Below are 18008 nucleotides of genomic sequence, written 5' to 3'. Positions count from 1 at the left end.
TAAAGATGCACAATGACACACTGACACATATGCAATGACATATGCATGAAGATGCATACAAATGCACACATGCTGACAAACATACAAGCAGACATTGGGAAACACATACAGAAATAAATCATTATAAACATATTTTAGCCACCCTCCTGCATGAGGTGTAGTTTTGGGTGCAGGAGGTGGCTCTTCTGGGGTCTAGATGGAGCTGGCCATTGTCTCTCCACTATCCTACATAGCTCTATGTATCAGTGTTAATTTTGTTGACTAACAATTTTATAAAAATTTTAGTCGACTTAATTGTTTGAAGTTTAGTCGACTAAAATACGACTAAGGCTAAAATGTCTTTTTAGTCAAAAGACAATGACTAAAACTAAATGGAAATTTTCCTCCAAAATTAACACTGCTGTGTATTCAAAGAGGAAGTGATGCATGTACACATCCTCTCAGTTCTAGTACCAAATGCAAGTGAGCAGTCAGGGCCAAGTTGTACTGATCTGTTCAGGTGCCCAGACCAGTGCACTCATATATGTGGTCCGGGTTTGTGGATATATTTCTATCTCCCCAACTGGAGCACAAAGTTTTATAAGATCCTGAGGAGGTCCAGGCACTCTGATTCCTGAACAAAGTATAGCCTTTGATGACCTGATGGTAGCCCTGCTGTCAATATTGATTTTTGAAGACATTTGGTATATATTAAAATGGATTTAAAAGCGACACTGTAGTCACGATATCCATTTAAACTCATTGAATTGGTTATAGTCCACGGAGTCCACTGGCATTGTCCCTCCATTTTGTGTTAAACCATTTTAGTTTAATTTAGCTTAACTCTAAATGAGGATCCCTTGCTTACCTACTGGAGGTATGGCTAAAGGCAGATATTACACTCTTCCTACTAGCCATACTAATTCATAGCTGAATAGACACTGTGATAGATTGAAAGTGGTCTGCTGAAACTCCTTGCCTATCACAGCTGGCCATTGCAGCTCAGGCTAACGCTCCTTAATTATCCAGAGCAACAGGGGACTTGTGCTTGTTAAGCATTAAAACATTAAAACCAGTTAAACACTAAATGTAATTATGGCACCAGGGGACTGCAGACACTTTAGCCATTTCATGAAGCAGTTACAGTGCCTTTAACCCCTTAAGGACCAAACTTCTGGAATAAAAGGGAATCATGACGTGTCACACACGTCGTGTGTCCTTAAGGGGTTAATTAATTCTATATTAGAAAGGCAATGATAATATTTTAAGGAATTCACTCGAACATTGCAATTTATAGCTTTATAGGTAAACTACAGTGACAATGAGTTTATTCAGTTACAGCAAGATCATTAAGGTTCTACATGAATGCTACTCAAATAGGTGATGTATGGATAAGATGCCCAGCATGATCACCAATGGTAGAAAGACTTTGCTCAGAAGTAAATGTTGCAAGAAGAGTTGTGCTGATGAAAATGTTATTTTGCTTATAGTATCTACAAATGTAATGGGCGTTTCTGACAGTCAACAGGAGAAATACTTAATTGATCTTCAAGAAATATATCAGCTATATAAAAAAATGCAGTAACTCTTAATAGAAAGTTTGAGAAGCTTACTTATTTGACAGATGGCTATGGTTTATGTATGCTTTTCTAAATAACCATGGGAGGTGAATGTATACAGTTATACTGTAATGGGATGTGTACTACATAAAGCTGAAAAATAAAATGTTGATCATTTTACTGCTGAATATGTTAGAGCTTTATTAAAGAGACACTATAGTCGCCCAGCCCACCTTATCTCAATGGAGTGGTTTGGGTGCAGTGTCCCTGTCACCTTAACCTTGCTATATAAAACACTGCAGTTCTTGACATACTGCAATGTTTACAGCCACTAAGGGCGCTTCCATTGCACTGATCAAGTAAAACTTGGTCACGTGACAGTGACAACACATAGAAAAACATTGACTCGCTGCTTTACTATGGGGAATTTTGAATGCGCTGCGCATGCACATTAGGTCCCCAGTTGGACCATCTGTGGGGAGGAGAGCTAAGCAGCACTAAGGGAGCCATGGTGCCATGGTGCTGGCAAGTCAAATATTTACTTATTAAATTGTTACAGCACCTGTAGGGGACCTAGAGAGGAGTATGGACAGGGGTACTATGGCAGTAAGAATAAGTTAAGCAAATACAGTTGCTCTGTAGTGTATATACTTATATGTTTAAATGTGCAAAAGATACATTGTCTTGCACAGGCTTGCACTGCCTACTTCAGGTAATTCCTAATGAAGTGCAGCAGGGCAGCTCTGGGCTATTCCAAAGAACTTCTGCCAATGTACAAATGCTCCAACACTATTCTGCCCATGGGAAACTCTTTTTGGCATCTTTACATGCCCACCTGTCACTTTGGCACACATACAAGCAGGAATGACATGCCACTTTCAGCAAGCATCACCAGTAATATAATCTGTCTCTAGAACACCTGACCCCACACCTCTCCCCATCGTGACCTCATACATGTCAGCTCTGGAGGCATATGTGGCATCATAGATGGTTTATGTAGCAACATAGGTCTTGATTTAATAAGCTTTCCAAATCATTCAATACTTTTAGAATAACTTTCTAAAATGATGTATCTACAAAAGTCACCATTAAAGGCTATTGGATATTTTATAAGCTAAATCTTTGGAACGTTTTTTTCTAGCCATATTGGATAATTTGTAAAGCTTACTAAATTGGGGCCATCATCAGAGTTAAAAATGATTGAGGATCACTTTTTAATTTTCTTATCGCATTATCACATGCGTATTATATATTTTTAGAGATAGAGGTTTTATTTCTTACAAAGCATAATGTTTGTTCACTTTAATTTGACATCCTCATTCAAAGCTGGGTGTAGAGTCCTTGACATGTCATTTTTTGTGTAGACTGTGAAGAGCTGAACAAATTTCACACTGGGCTACTAAGAGAGCTTGTGTAAGTGATGGGCCTTTCCAGGACACAATGAATCCAGTCAACACAGCTGCAGGAGCCCTCAGAGACGGTAGTGTAACAAGCAAGTGCTTCTAAGAGCTGTAGCTTATGCTCTGCAATGTGTTGCCAGTAAATAAATGGGCTCTCACATCGTAAGACTGATGTCCTTCTACCTATTGCCTCGAGGTGCTTGTCTTTTCATTACAGCCCCGGTGAATAGATTGATAATATGTTGCTCTTCTCTAAGGGATATCCGTGCCTCCATAGTAATGAACCACGTGTTTGGTAAGGCTTTGCAATTTGTTTAACCCCTTAAAGACCAGTAGTACATCTTCTTATTATAATCTAGTACAGAAAAACTGCATACCAGCATAATTTAAACAAAGCAATGAATTCAATGCAGCTCTGTACTTGTCTTTCCATTTTGGAATGATTGAACAGAATATTGCAACAGCATTGGTTAAGGACCTAAAGGGCCTAATATTGTTAAGTCAATGTAGATGCAATAAGCAGTTTAGTCCTTCCTTTAATGGAATACATTATAAACTGTTTCCTTGGACACCATGTACATATTTACCAAATACTAATAAATTATAAAAAAAAAACAAAAAACATATGTACAGATGTATGGCAAAATCTATCTTTAACCCTATACATTTCTGATTTGTGAGCAATGCTCTTTATCAATACACTTGCAGATTATTAAAATTGACCACCGTACACTATTTTACAATATTCTGCAAAAGCCAGACCTGCAGAACTGCAATTCAGCTCATAGTTCTTTTTAAAAATTATACTGGAGCCCAAATGAACTTGGCTTATCTGCCAAGAACTGTCAGTTCCGCACTCTATCAAAAATAATTTCTCACCTGCGCTGTCCTCCAATTTCCCGATGGTCTCAATCTGTTCAACTAAATCATTGGAATTCCACTGACTCATTCCAATCAGGATGGCACTTTTTCCTTCCACGACTTCCTCTGTAATAACAAAAACAAAGCTGTAAATATATGTATTAATTCACTTTGGACTGTGGATATCAATAAATAATCTAGCATATGCCACAGAATTGTCAAGAAACAATGTATCATTTGAGGAATGTGACTCACCTTGCTGCACAATGCACATCATTGCGACAGAATACACAGAACAGTACACATTAACGAAAATAATATCATATAAAAAAAGTTATTTATACAACAAACCAAGTACTCCATGGACAGGAGCCAGTTGTTAGCATCAATGGTACATATGAGAGGAGAAAACCAAACATTAGAGTTTGATCCCAATTAGGTTCTCCATTAGAGGAGGGTAACCTCCTCACTCCATCCTGCATCTATTCCATTCCTGATGTCATCACACAAATACACTATTACATGTTCTAAGTCTCCGCTGTATATATAATGTTATAGCGCATATAACAGCCATTTATTTAGGTGTACAAACTTATTGCTAAATCTGATGTCTTATGGTAGCCCTGCAAGTGATATTGTTGCTTTATGTGATACAGAGGTGTCATGTAGGAGTGGCATGTTGTATGGGTATCATCATGTGAATGCTCATGACATATGGATACTACCGGTGATGCCATGTAGTATCTATTTTTATATGGATTATGTCTAGTGTCATCAGAGTGTTATATGTGATATGGTTGCTGGCAAGTGTCATGAGTTTGTTGTATGTGATTTGGATACTGAGTGCCATGTAGGCATTTGATGTCATCTGATTGTTAGATGTAATGTGTTTCACATGGGTACAATGTCAGTGTGTGGCACTGTACATTATATTGGTGTAGTTCATAATAACACATGGATGCAGTCTAGGTACCACGTGGCATGTAATAACTGGTTTGTTCATATTTGAGCTGGTTTGTAGACCCCAACAATTTGGCAATCCCAGACTTATGGTAAGCAAATGTCTGATCTCAAAAGAGTTTGGATTAACATAGAATAATATATCTATATAAAAAAAAAAAACAGTAATAATGAACTTTTATTTTTGTATTACTAAAAAGATAAAATCATGAAATCTACTAAACTTTTGATTTCTACTCTGGACAATGGTAGCATGTAAAATTGTTGGTTTGTTTTGTCGTTTACTTATAGTATATTGCGTGGAGTTAGATTCTGATTACACAATATTCACACAAGTGCTTAAAGGGACTTTCCAGTGCCAGGAAAACATGGCTGTTTTACTGGCACTGCGGGACCATGCAGTGCCCCTCTCCCTTCCACCCCCGATTCCATGTTGCTGAAGGGGTTAAAACCCCTTCAGTGACTTACCTGAATCCAGTGCCGATGTCCCTCGGCACTGGGTCAGGGTCTGCCCACACGTCGTCGGGGGAGACCTAATGCGCTTGCGCGGTAATGGCCACGTGCGCGCATCAGACCTCCCCATGGGAAAGCACTACTCAATGCTTTCCTATAGGGATTACGGCGATGCTGGAGGTTCTCACATAGCGTGAGGACGTCCAGCGCCGTTTAAAACACTTTTTGTGTTCTAAGAACACGGAAGTCCATCTAGTGGCTGTTTGAAAGACAGTCACTAGAGGAGGACTTAACCCTGCAAGGTAAATATTGCAGTTTATAAAAATTGCAATAATTACACTTGCAGGGTTAAGGGTGGTGGGAGTTGGCACACAGACCACTCCAATGGGCAGAAGTGGTCTGGGTGCCTGGAGTGTCCCTTTAAATAATAATAAGCAGAAGACAAGTGTAATGAGAGATGCAGAACTTGGCAAATGTCAAGGTCATGCCAATCCGACTCAGTGTGGTGAACTATCTAATACAGCCTCCTTAATGACAAGAAATCAATGTTTGTTATTGATCTTTTATACTGCATTGTGATATTGTGACCTTTTAGAAATGCTTCAGGCAATATTATAGAGAATTCTTGATTGGCCTTTGACCAATCTCATCTGATGGCTGTAATGAAGTTATGAACAGGTTACGGCAAACAAATACGTAATTACATGCTTGCTTGAATTCAACTACACTTTGTTTACAAAGTGCTAGTAGTTGTTCTATGTGCATAGTTTATAGTGTACATAATGAAGTGATTGCACACTTAATTGATTTAATAAACTACTTCTTAAATACAAGTTATAATATATTTATTATCTTTATGGCAGAAGCCTGTCCGTGATAAGAATGGAAAATATTTTATACTTATTCTCTAAACATGATTGTGGAGTGGACATTTGACAAGGGTATTGCAAACTTAGGCCAAATTAACTAGACTGCAAACATTCTACAGTGCAATTGTTTTCCAGTTGAGCTAATCACAGCACTTTATCTCTTTGCTAAGAAAATTCTCAGTTTAGTTAATATCCCCATTTTGCTATATTAGAAAACAAATGAAGGGGAACAAATATTCGTGATGACACTGCTATGAGATGATGTTAAAATCCTTTTCTATTAGGGTTCCAGTTTAACATTCTAACTCATGAGAAATAGGATGTGGTTTACTTTGAATTTGTGTTAATAGCATTGAAGTTGCCGGAGACTGTCTGCTAGGAATACAATACAACATTAGAAAATTGCAGTTTTGCACACAAAGATTGTCGATTTGGGATGTACATAGTGTCCTATCCCCCACTATCCCATACAAAAAGTCTAGAGTTTTGACAGATATGGGAGATTTCAAAAAGTTATTGATTCCCTGCTATTTAATAAACCTTCCTATAGGCAAAGTTGTTTGCCTATGAAATGGAGAGGTCACCTGTACGCACTTTACATTAGAGGGAATTTCTGAATCTGCTGTGCAAAAAAGTAAACTTTTTCTGCAAATGATCAGCTTAACACAGGGTTAGCTCAGTGGCGGATCCAGGGGGGGGGCAACGGGGCAATTGCCCCCCCCCCCCGAGATTCTCCCCTGCCGGCTAATGCAGGGCTGACATTGCCCAAGTGCCAGCCCTGCATTGTGCCTGCAGACCGGGGAGGGAGATCAGTGATCTCCCTCCCCGGTCTGCAGGCACATTACTGACAGCCGACCGGCAGGGGAGGATGAGAGGACCCGGGAGCTGTTACCAGCAGCTCCTCCGGGTCCTCCTCTCGCGAGATTTGGAGCGTTGCCGCGGTTACCACGGCAACGCTCCAAATCTCGCGAGAGTGAACTCTAGCCCTGGAGCGCGGGCTAGAGTTCACTCCTACCACTGGGACCACCAGGGAATCCCCACTGGGACCACCAAGGAAAGAAAGATGTCCCCCCTCCTCCCAGTAAAGGTAAGAATGGAGGGGGGACATAAATTATATATTAATTTTAATTAAATGTTTAAAAAAAAAACCACACACACATTAAAAAAAAAAAAGCCCCCCCCTACCCTTCTTCTACACACACATTGCCCCTGCCCCCATACACACACATACACACACATTGCCCCTACCCCCCATACACACACACACACACATTGCCCCTGCCCCCCATACACACACACATTGCCCCTGCCCCCCACACACACACACACATTGCCCCTGCCCCCCATACACACACACACATTGCCCCTGCCCCCATACACACACACACATTGCCCCTGCCCCCCCACACACACACATTACCCCTGCCCCCCATACACACACACATTGTCCCTGCCCCCCATACACATTGCCCCTGCCCCCCATACACACTTACATTGCCCCTGCCCCCGATATACACACACATTGCCCCTGCCCCCCATACACACACATTGCCCCTGCCCCCATACACACACAGTGCCCCTGCCCCCCATACACACACACACACACACATTGCCCCTGCCCCCCATATACACACACATTGCCCCTGCCCCCATATACACACACATTGCCCCTGCCCCCATATACACACATATTGCCCCTGCCCCCCATACACACACACATTGCCCCTGCCCCCCATACACACACATACACACACATTGCCCCTGCCCCCCATACACACACACACACACACACACACATTGCCCCTGCCCCCCATACACACACACACATTGCCTCTGCCCCCCATACACACACACACACATTGCCCCTGCCCCCATACACACACACACATTGCCCCTGCCCCCATACACACACACATTGCCCCAGCCCCCATACACACACATTGCCCCTGCCCCCATACACACACACACACATTACCCCTGCCCCCCATACACACACACACACACATAGCCCCTGCCCCCCATACACACACACACACACATTGCCCCTGCCCCCCATACACACACACATTGCCCCTGCCCCCCATACACACACACATTGCCCCTGCCCCCCATACACACACACATTGCCCCTGCCCCCCATACACACACACATTGCCCCTGCCCCCCATACACACACACATTGCCCCTGCCCCCCATACACACACACATTGCCCCTGCCCCCCATACACACACACACACATTGCCCCTGCCCCCCATATACACACACATTGCCCCTGCCCCCCATACACACACACATTGCCCCTGCCCCATACACACACACATTGCCCCTGCCCCATACACACACACACACATTGCCCCTGCCCCATACACACACACATTGCCCCTGCCCCCATACACACACACACATTGCCCCTGCCCCCATACACACACACACATTGCCCCTGCCCCCCATATACACACACATTGCCCCTGCCCCCCATATACACACATTGCCCCTGCCCCCCATACACACATTGCCCCCACATACACACACTGCCCCACATACACACACTGCCCCCATAAACACACTGCCCCCACACACATACATTGCCCCACACACACACTGTAACTGTCACACACACATACTGACCCACACACACACTGCACCCCTGACATATACTGCCGCCCTCACGTACACACTGCAACCTTCACACACACACACACTGCTAATACACTGTCCCCCTCACACACACTGCACCCCTCACACATTGCACCACTCACACATACCACTGCTCCTCTGCCCTACTACAGCCCCATTCCCCAGAGGACCTCAGGTAAGTTGTCAAACAGTTCTTAAACAGTTTGACTACTTACTCTGGGAGGGGGTCTTGGCATTATTGGCACTATAACCACTACACTGAGCTGTAGTGGTTATTGTGTCTGGATTATTTATTTAAATAATCTACAAGTGCCCCTCCCGAGATCAGGCTCTGGATCCGCCACTGGGTTAGCTGAATGCCTTAAAGATACCTTTATGTATTTTACACCTGCAAGAGTTCTACTCTTGTGTCACTAGCCAAAGTGGAATCTCCACTAAGTATTTAATAACATCCTGGAATGCAGAAATCATCCCATCTATTAGTTGTATAATTCATGCGCAAATGAATAGTCACAGCAGAGATGACTTTGTTCAAATGATTCGCCTAGAGTGACTTAAATTGCATGAGATTTTCAAATGTAGTTAAACATTAAAGAGGTATTCATGTTTTATTAACATCAAACTTGCTACTTAATTCTATATGTTGTATAATGAATAGGTTTTTGGTCTATAAAAAAAAAAGGCAAAGTCAGCTGCTCACTCCTGCAGTTTAAGTCAGATTTATTTTATCGCTAATCCTGTTGAGAAAGTATGTGTCAATTTAGCCATAGAAGGAATTCATCAAATCTAATGCACATGACAAGGGAAACATCTGGATTGTTTTAAAGTGCTACAAAACACCTTGCAACCGAATGAAACTATAAAGATCACATACTTTATACACTTTGCAGATCCCGGATTGCTACTGATGGAGGAGTCCAGGGGATAGTATGGTATCTTTAGCACAGTGAGCCCAGCTACAACAGTAATTTGAATGGACATGCATGCTGCTATTGTGGCAATCTACTGGTTGCCATGGTAATGTTTCAAAGCCTTACATTAAATGTCCATGCAGTGAGAGGTTGCATTGGTTCTAAAGAATATAGTCAAGAGGAAATCCAATAATAGCTCCTCATTATATGGACAATAGTGAACTGAATTTACAGGAGTTTATATTAGCCCCTTGACTACAAAAGCACCTTTAACCCTACCAGGATCGTCATTAGGTAAAGCTTTAGGTAATGCAAATATTTATTTCACATGTCATTTTTGCGATGCTTATATTTTTTCAGTAAAGTGAAACCCGTTGTAAAGACAACTTTGTTTCAATTTCAGACGTGTCCCTGTATTTTATTACTTGGAATTATTTTATATTCATTATATTGTTAATACATGTTGATCATCGGTGTCTGTATGTTAGAATTCCGATCATTATTGCAATGGGTAATCTTGGATGTACAGTTCCATGGAAGTTATAATATTATATTTCATTATCCCTTATATTTAACAAATATTTGTTTGTCAGGCATGAATAATAATATTAAATATAGATTTCGACACTAATGTATTTATCTTTGAATGCATCCCTCTTGGATTCTTGTCACTGTGCTGTCATTTAACATAATAATTTGACCCAAAATGCTATTTATTAACTGGAGTAACTTTGCCACAATGCCAATTAGTAAAAGGCTCTAAATATTAACGTAATGAAATCATTATAGAGGAAACCATAGAAACCTCTATCATTATTTACTAAATAACATCATGGTTTGAGAGGCTGAAAAAAGCCAGTTTTTGGTCATAAGCCTACTTAGATCAAGTAAAAAATCTCACTAAGAGAGTGGTGCCAGACTAATTAACCATTTCACAGAAATAGCTGAGAGCAGATTGAGACAAACATGCCTATGCCACGAGCCTCCTGCCTGAGGACTATGGGCCATATACAAAGACCCTGTTTGGGAGTTAACCCCTTCCTGACTAATGACGTACCAGGTATGTCCACCAAAAAAACAGTCAGCAATGACCGCGGACGTACCCAGTACGTCATTTACTAAATCGCCACTTACCTAATCGCTGGCCCCGATCCGGCCCTCCCAGGCCATGTGATCGCGTGGTCCTTGCAATCACATGGTCGGAATAGCCAGCTTGCGCATAGTCTGCAGGGGGCCTGTGTGGCTGTGTGGAGAACTCCTTACAGTCAAGCTGGAATATGAAGAGGAAATGTATTATTGTTTTTTTTTATTTTTACTATGTGGTACATTTCTGTCTTTTTTTTTTATTCCCAACTTGGGATGTTTTTTTTTTTTAATTTAGTTGCATACAAACATTACAGATTTGTTTGGGCATTTTAGGACTGAAAATCAAGACATTAACAGGAAAGTATAAGAAAACAAAACAAATACAGATTATTTATAATTTTTAGACTATTTGTTCTTCCTTTATCATTACTAATAACTAAGACTAATCAATGTGAAGGGAGTAGGTAGGATTACCTCTATACTAGAGGTGACTAGGGGGTTGGGAATCCTTAGCGGCACTTAGAGGCATGCTTAACCCTTTCAGGACCAGAAATTGGCATTCTTGGCCCTGTTAACGATTGTATTACGATACCTTCCACCTCTCTTAACTATTAGAACTATTAGAATGCAACAGTGCTGGGCAACCTCTGGCCCATTAATCTCCACCTGACAGCTCAGGTTGGAACCAAAAGTAGGGCCACCTTTTTGACATTACAGTTTGACATTTTACCTAGTTCCCCGGGGCGGCAGCAACACACCCAATCTTCTCCGTGGATGTATAAGAAGAATAAAACATGGCTGTTTATTGGTCATACTCATTAACCCCTTAAGGACCCAACTTCTGGAATAAAAGGGAATCATGACATGCCACACATGCCTTGTGTCCTTAAGTCACCAAAACTTCCCCAAACATAGATTAGCTTACTAGCGCATATAATCATGTGAATTTATGTTTGAATTTATTTATGAATCTATGTTTGACTAAAATTCCCTGAACATAGATTAGCTTACTATTAGCGCATGGAATCCCGCAATCTATGTTCAAGGAAAATTCCCTGAACATAGATTAGCAAACTAGCGACTAGTAGTGACTAGGGCTTATTTTCGGGGTAGGGCTTATGTTATAAGCAACCCCCGAAAATAAGCTAGGGCTTATTTTTTGGGGCTGTCTTATCTTCAGGCAAAAATGGTAGGAGTTAAGTCAATTTTGTTTAATTTATGCAGCCCTAGCCACACTTCCACTGGCTGTGACTGACATGAAAGCCTTCATAAAAAAACATGGTTTGATTTTCAATCAGATGTAACTTACTTCAGATGTTTTTATCTCCTGCTATGTAAATTTTACTTTAATCACAAACAGGAGGCTCCTGCAAAATCTAGCAGGCTCTTAACAGAGCAAGAGATTAGAAATTCTAAGATAAACAGGCTGGGCAATAACGGAAGTATAAACATTAGGTGACTCTTTACAGGAAGTGTTTAGGAAGCTGCACAAGTCACATTGCAACAAGGTGTAACTAGGGAGAATAAACAAAGTAATTTAACTCCTAAATGGTAGAGAATTGAGCAGTGAGACTGCAGGGGTATGACCTATACAACAAAACTGTTCCATTAAGCTAAAGCTGTTTTGATGACTATAGTGTCCCTTTAATCTCAGTCCTGCATGGTCCTACTTAGTTCTGTAGAGATAACTGGACTATCTTGCAGGAGAAGACCAGAAACAGGGGCTGAGACCAGAAGTGACCTAATTTCATCCCACAGTAAGTTGTCAAACCATAAGAAAATGGTTTGACTACTTACTGTGGGATGACACTAGGTCACTCCCGATACCATAACCACTCCAACAGGCAGCAGTGTTTACGGTGCTAAAGTGTTTCTTTAAATTATTAATTTCAGTTTCATTTTCAAAGCCTCAAGGGAAAACAATGAATCAACATGCTCTCCGCTGCAACACTGAAAAGGTTAAATGCTTCTTGAGGCTTTATACCTCATCTCACTAGGCATGGCTTTCATGTCAAAACAAATTGGCTCATGAAACTGCATTGAGTAAATAGCAAATGATGTTGGGGTTTCCATGTTTTTCCAATGATGGCAATGCACTCCATTCAAAGGTGTTTAGTGATTGGCATTGCGATTAAGTTATGACAATTAGTAAATTGCACTTTTCATGCAACTTTGCTACAAAACGTTTGTCAACATTGTGGGGCTCTAGTAAATTAAATGTATGTGTTATATTGTCTCTTTACTCCTATATCATACTCCTCCGTCAGTCTTTCCTCACCTCCTCTTCTTCTGTCTCCTACATGCACAACATGGAATGAGTTCAGAATAGAGAGCTCAGCTGCGGACTGCAAGAACACCCACTAACCAGTGCATCTAGAGAAACTTTGAAAATAGGTATATTTTAGAGGGTTTATTTCCCTTTAAATCACTTGCTTCCATTTTCTTTGTTTTCACATCTATATTCTTTGGCCACCCCCTTCATTGTCTCTAGTCTGGCAAGCACTTGTATTCTCTAATGCAGCACTCAATTCTCATATTCCCACGCTTGTCCCTCTGAATCTGCCTCTCCTATATCACTCAGCTTGTTGTTTCCCCTAGTCCCAAGTTGTACCTTTTCTTTCATTTTCCCCCTCAGTTATCTTTTCATCTTTTCAGTTTTCCCTTTCTAGATTTGGAGGTGGAGAAATGTGATATTCATCTCTGTCCATTTAGCCTCCTGTGGTGGGATGAAAGTGATCCGAAACATCTGCACAAATGGGCTGCTTTTGGCCTCCCAGTCCAGACGCAAGGCTGGTCCATGGATGATTTTATGATCTCCCCAACGTAAGAGTGACTCCTGGCTTTTGTTCCACTTTGGTTCAAACAATGTCGATCTTTGTGTGATAGTGTTCCTTTAAAAGACCTACAGAGAAGGACTTCTGGAATCCCTTCTTTCTCCCCCATGTGTGACAGTAATTTTGCACATTAATGAGGAGGAAGAAGTTTGCTATGCTGCCCAGCTAAGGAGATTGTCTTGTATATTAATACATACAGCAGCTGGCAAGGAATTCCTTACAAAACAGGAGCTGCCTGAAGGGAAAAACCTAACATTTTAAATGTAAATGGGCCTAGAGCCTCGGTTCCATCACCTGGAAAGCTAACCCAACTCTGATCAACATGCTGATCTCAAATTTGTATTGTCTATTTTTACAGTAAGAAAGTAATCTTTAAGGACTGACTAATTATCTGTTTCAATGTTTATAAGTAAGCAATGAGAACATGCATTGAATAACAGTTTTGAAGCCATAATGAACATCTAATTGGTCACGAGCAAGATAACTTGAAAACAGAAAATTGCCAGAATAAGTAGTAACAAGCAAAAAGTATTTCACGATTTCTATGTGGAAACATTAATGGCTTTTAGTCCAAATAACAGGCATATTAGGTTAATTTAGAAAAATATCCAAGGCTGAAAGAATTATTATTTTTTTTTTAAATAAATAAAAATATTAAACCGATAAGTGAAAGTGGTAAATACTGAAAATGATTTCTATATCTCAAGATGCAATTATTCTAAACCAAGTAGCAGCAGACCTAATTCTTCAGACTGTGATATCATTAATATTCATCTCTGGGTAAAATGTTTTTTTAATTATTAAAGGACCACTATAGGCAACCAGACCACTTCAGCTCAATGAGAGTTCCCCAGCACAGAGGGAGCCTGGCGCTGGAGAAAGGTAAGTGGCTGAAGGGGTTTTAACCCCTTCAACCCAGCAGGAGGGGGGCAATGAGGGTGGGGAGACCTAATGACCCTATAGTGCCAGGAAAATGAGTTTGTTTTCCTGGCACTGTAGTGCTCCTTTAAATGACAATTATGATGATTGGAATTCATCCAGTAACGTAGTAAAATTCCAGATTTTATTTTAAGGAGAGATGCTTAAGAGCCAAGACTATTTATTGGGAAAAAAATGCTAAATATAGAGAAATCACATCACAAACCAACACAATTTTGCTGCTGTTTATTCTAATGATTTAAAATTTCTGTAGCTAATTGTTCTGGTATTGATTTGATAAATATGAAGATTAAACTACAGGAATTTTAACAAATGTTTATTTTTTTAAAAAATACAATAGAAAAATAGAAGGCAACAAGAAAATAAATGTTGAGATATATAAATAACCTCTTTCCATTACTAAACATCGTTCTAGTTATGTCATTTTTCATACTTCTGCAGATATTTATTTAAAGGTAAATAGTAGCAGTCCAAAAGCTTTTAAAGAACACTATATTATCCCTCTGCCCCACATTCCCTCCGCCCCCTCCATGGTCCCCTGAAAGCATTGACTCAATGCTTTCCTATGGGGTTTTGCATGAGGGAACAGGAACACTGCATCCAGACAACTTCAATGAGATGAAGTCATCTGGGTGCCTTTACTTTTAAGCATCTGACTATTTTGCACATTCAATTCTAACATTTGTATCATAAAACATAGCACACAAACGGATTCACAAATGTCACTCTGTAAAAGTCTAGTGTAAGTGTTTTATAGAGAGAAAGATACATGTTCTAAGCAAACCCATCAGAAAATGGCACTTCTGGACTACTGAATATCAAAATGATCATTATTATGTCTTAAATTCATTTCCACAAGAAACCACTTCAATTAGAAAATAATTAACAGAGGTGTCATGAGGATCCAACTCGTGTCAGTAAATATGTTATGTACAAACACTTTTATTAATGTGAAGAAAACACAGTAATCTTGAACTTTTCCATTATTTAAAAGTAACCTATTCGGCACGCTTAACCTATACAAATCAAGGGAGCATTTAAATGCTATGCATCTACCATACAGAGTCACACAGTCCGGTATAATCATATAATATTCCAATCTGTGTTAATTTATCAGTGTACAGGAGCACCTACCAGACCCACCTAAGTCAGAGAAGGAATTAATCATCTGGTTTTGAAACGATTTTCAATGGAGAACTTGCTAAACTTGGCCTGGAGGTATTAGGTTTAACAGCACTAATTGGCAGAGCTATGTCCACTAGTTGACCAGCTTTACCACCAAAACCTACTAAACCGTATGTTCTACTTCAGAGAGGTTCTGTCCACTCTGACAGTTCCACCACTATTTGTCTTACACCTCCCATAAGTATGAGTCTGGGATTGTCTCATTAAATCATCTGCCCCAGAGGAAGAAGAATATAAGTAGGTCCCTAATCTAAGACTATTTCAATGCATTCTAAAACCATGGTGAAAAAACTCATTGTGACATTGAAATGTTAATTTACGTAGATGTTTTAAGGTTTAATATTTCTGGGCAGATGTAGAGAAATGTATCGCATGTCATATTAGCATCATTACAAGACAATAATGTGCACATTAATGTGTAATTTTATAAATTATTTGGCAAAGTAAATTGCATGGTACATTTGGCAACACAAATTTGTGCATGTTATTTTTTCTATATAATTGGTGTATTGCAAAAATAATAATAATATTTTTAAACAACAGCTTGATACAAATTTGCTCCTTAATCTAAGAATATATTAGGTAAAAAAAAAGGCAAGTCTAGCCTTGAAAGTTATAGTCTTAAATTGTCAACCTTCGGTTCAAAGTTCTTCTTCATGAATTAATTCTGTAATGCTTTTCTATCATACTTCAACTGCTGACAAAAAGGTTGCAGAGACTAAGTAGATCTATCATACACTCAAAAAGAGCAAGCTAATGAGACCGTAATGTCCAGCAATCTTAGAAAACCCCTTTATGCTTAAAGACCTGTGTTTATGATGCAATTATCACATATATGTCCTTAAATATCCATTTTTTTAAGTTTAAGAAGTAATGCAATTATAGCCGTGAGTGATTTTCTTGTTAAACACAAATTTAAGTGCAAGGGAAGATAAGGCATTAAAATTCATTTCAAAGTGGTCGTAAAAACCTTCAGATAAAGATGATAATGAGGTGTTCTTTACTCTATCTGTAGAAATCTTTAGAATGTTATAGATACTTTTCTAGAAATTCAAATCTTCCTGGAGATGTTTTCATCATATGTGAAGATCTATATAAGTATATGTCATATGTTTTATTTCCCTGGAAGGAAATCACAGGAATTACAGTTCAGCTTCAATATGCTTGCACCCCTACTCTATATACATCTTTTGAGATGTCTCCATAAATTGTTGGATTTAATCATCATTTTGTGACGGGGAGGAGATCTGCACAGAAGCAATCCAAACTGGAGATATTTTAAAAATAATAATGAAGTATTTAACGATTGCATACTTGCAATAACTGCCAGAGATTTACAGAACCAGCTGTTTGCCACAGGTTATCTCAGTATTTTACTTATCATTCAGTTTTATATATGTTATTTTCTTTATCTTAATTTTCATAAAATTATGCTACTTCCTTATAAATGCTGTCATGTTCTCCAATATGAGCTAAAGAGACACTGTAACAAAGAGAAGAATGTACACATTTTGCATTGGTTTAGGTGCATGGAGGTCGTTTGTTCTATATCATAGTTTGTGGTATCAATTTATTTATTTTGATTTTTCTACATGTCTTCTTCTTCACTGAGTTCTAGATTCCTACTGGAAGACTTTTTGTTTCTCCGTTGAAAAAACTAACAAGGAGCCAAATGGTGTTGAATGTTCTCACCCAGAGTTAAACTGTATCTGGAAATGTTTTCATAAGTGTAGTGGAGCAGTTACATTTATTGAATGCAATATAAGACTGTCAGCTCTTTTCCACCTCAATTACCATGAATTTAAAGATTTGTGTTATGAAAGTAACCTCGCCACTGGCTTTTGGAGGAAACCGTTTGCCAACCTCCTGTCCTGTGACTATGGCCCCTGTGATAAATCCTGGTTAAAACCACTGTGTGTGCTTTTTTGGACTTGTATGGCCACACTTCGAACTCTTAAAGTGGCACTTCAAACTCCCAAAGCAAGTTGAAGCGGCACTTTGAATTACCGAACAACCACTAAAACCAGAAAACACCCTGGAGCTTGTTAACACCTATTAATAACTTGGAACGTTTCTCACCGCAGTGTTCTAATTGTTCGTCTGGGTGACCGCAAATCCTATGGACAACCACGAGGTGGCAGCCATCTTGTTCGCATGAACGCAGGCAGTGGTGTTTGGGCATGAATCTCATGGAACTAAAAACGGAAACAGAAACTCCTGAACACCGCTTGACTTCAATTATCGCCTGCATTCGGTTCTATTCAACTTAGAAGGGCACTGTTTGGTGAAATTATTCGTCGGGATGAGGGGAACAAGCTCTAGGGTAAAACTATT

The 18008-nt window shown here is 39.8% G+C and overlaps 1 protein-coding gene across 1 annotated transcript in view; it reads right to left on the bottom strand.

Annotated features, from left to right (window-relative positions):
- PITPNM3 (PITPNM family member 3) overlaps positions 1-18008 on the bottom strand; it is a 555560-nt gene that overhangs the window by 290897 nt on the left and 246655 nt on the right. Inside the window, exon 3 of the mRNA XM_063449741.1 lies at positions 3818-3925. Coding sequence (XP_063305811.1) covers positions 3818-3925 — 108 coding nt within the window. The remainder of the gene's footprint in view (positions 1-3817; positions 3926-18008) is intronic.

This window comes from Pelobates fuscus, chromosome 1 (assembly GCF_036172605.1).
Source record: "Pelobates fuscus isolate aPelFus1 chromosome 1, aPelFus1.pri, whole genome shotgun sequence".
In the NCBI taxonomy this organism is placed as follows: domain Eukaryota; kingdom Metazoa; phylum Chordata; class Amphibia; order Anura; family Pelobatidae; genus Pelobates; species Pelobates fuscus.
This window is presented reverse-complemented; position numbering and strand designations above follow the sequence as displayed.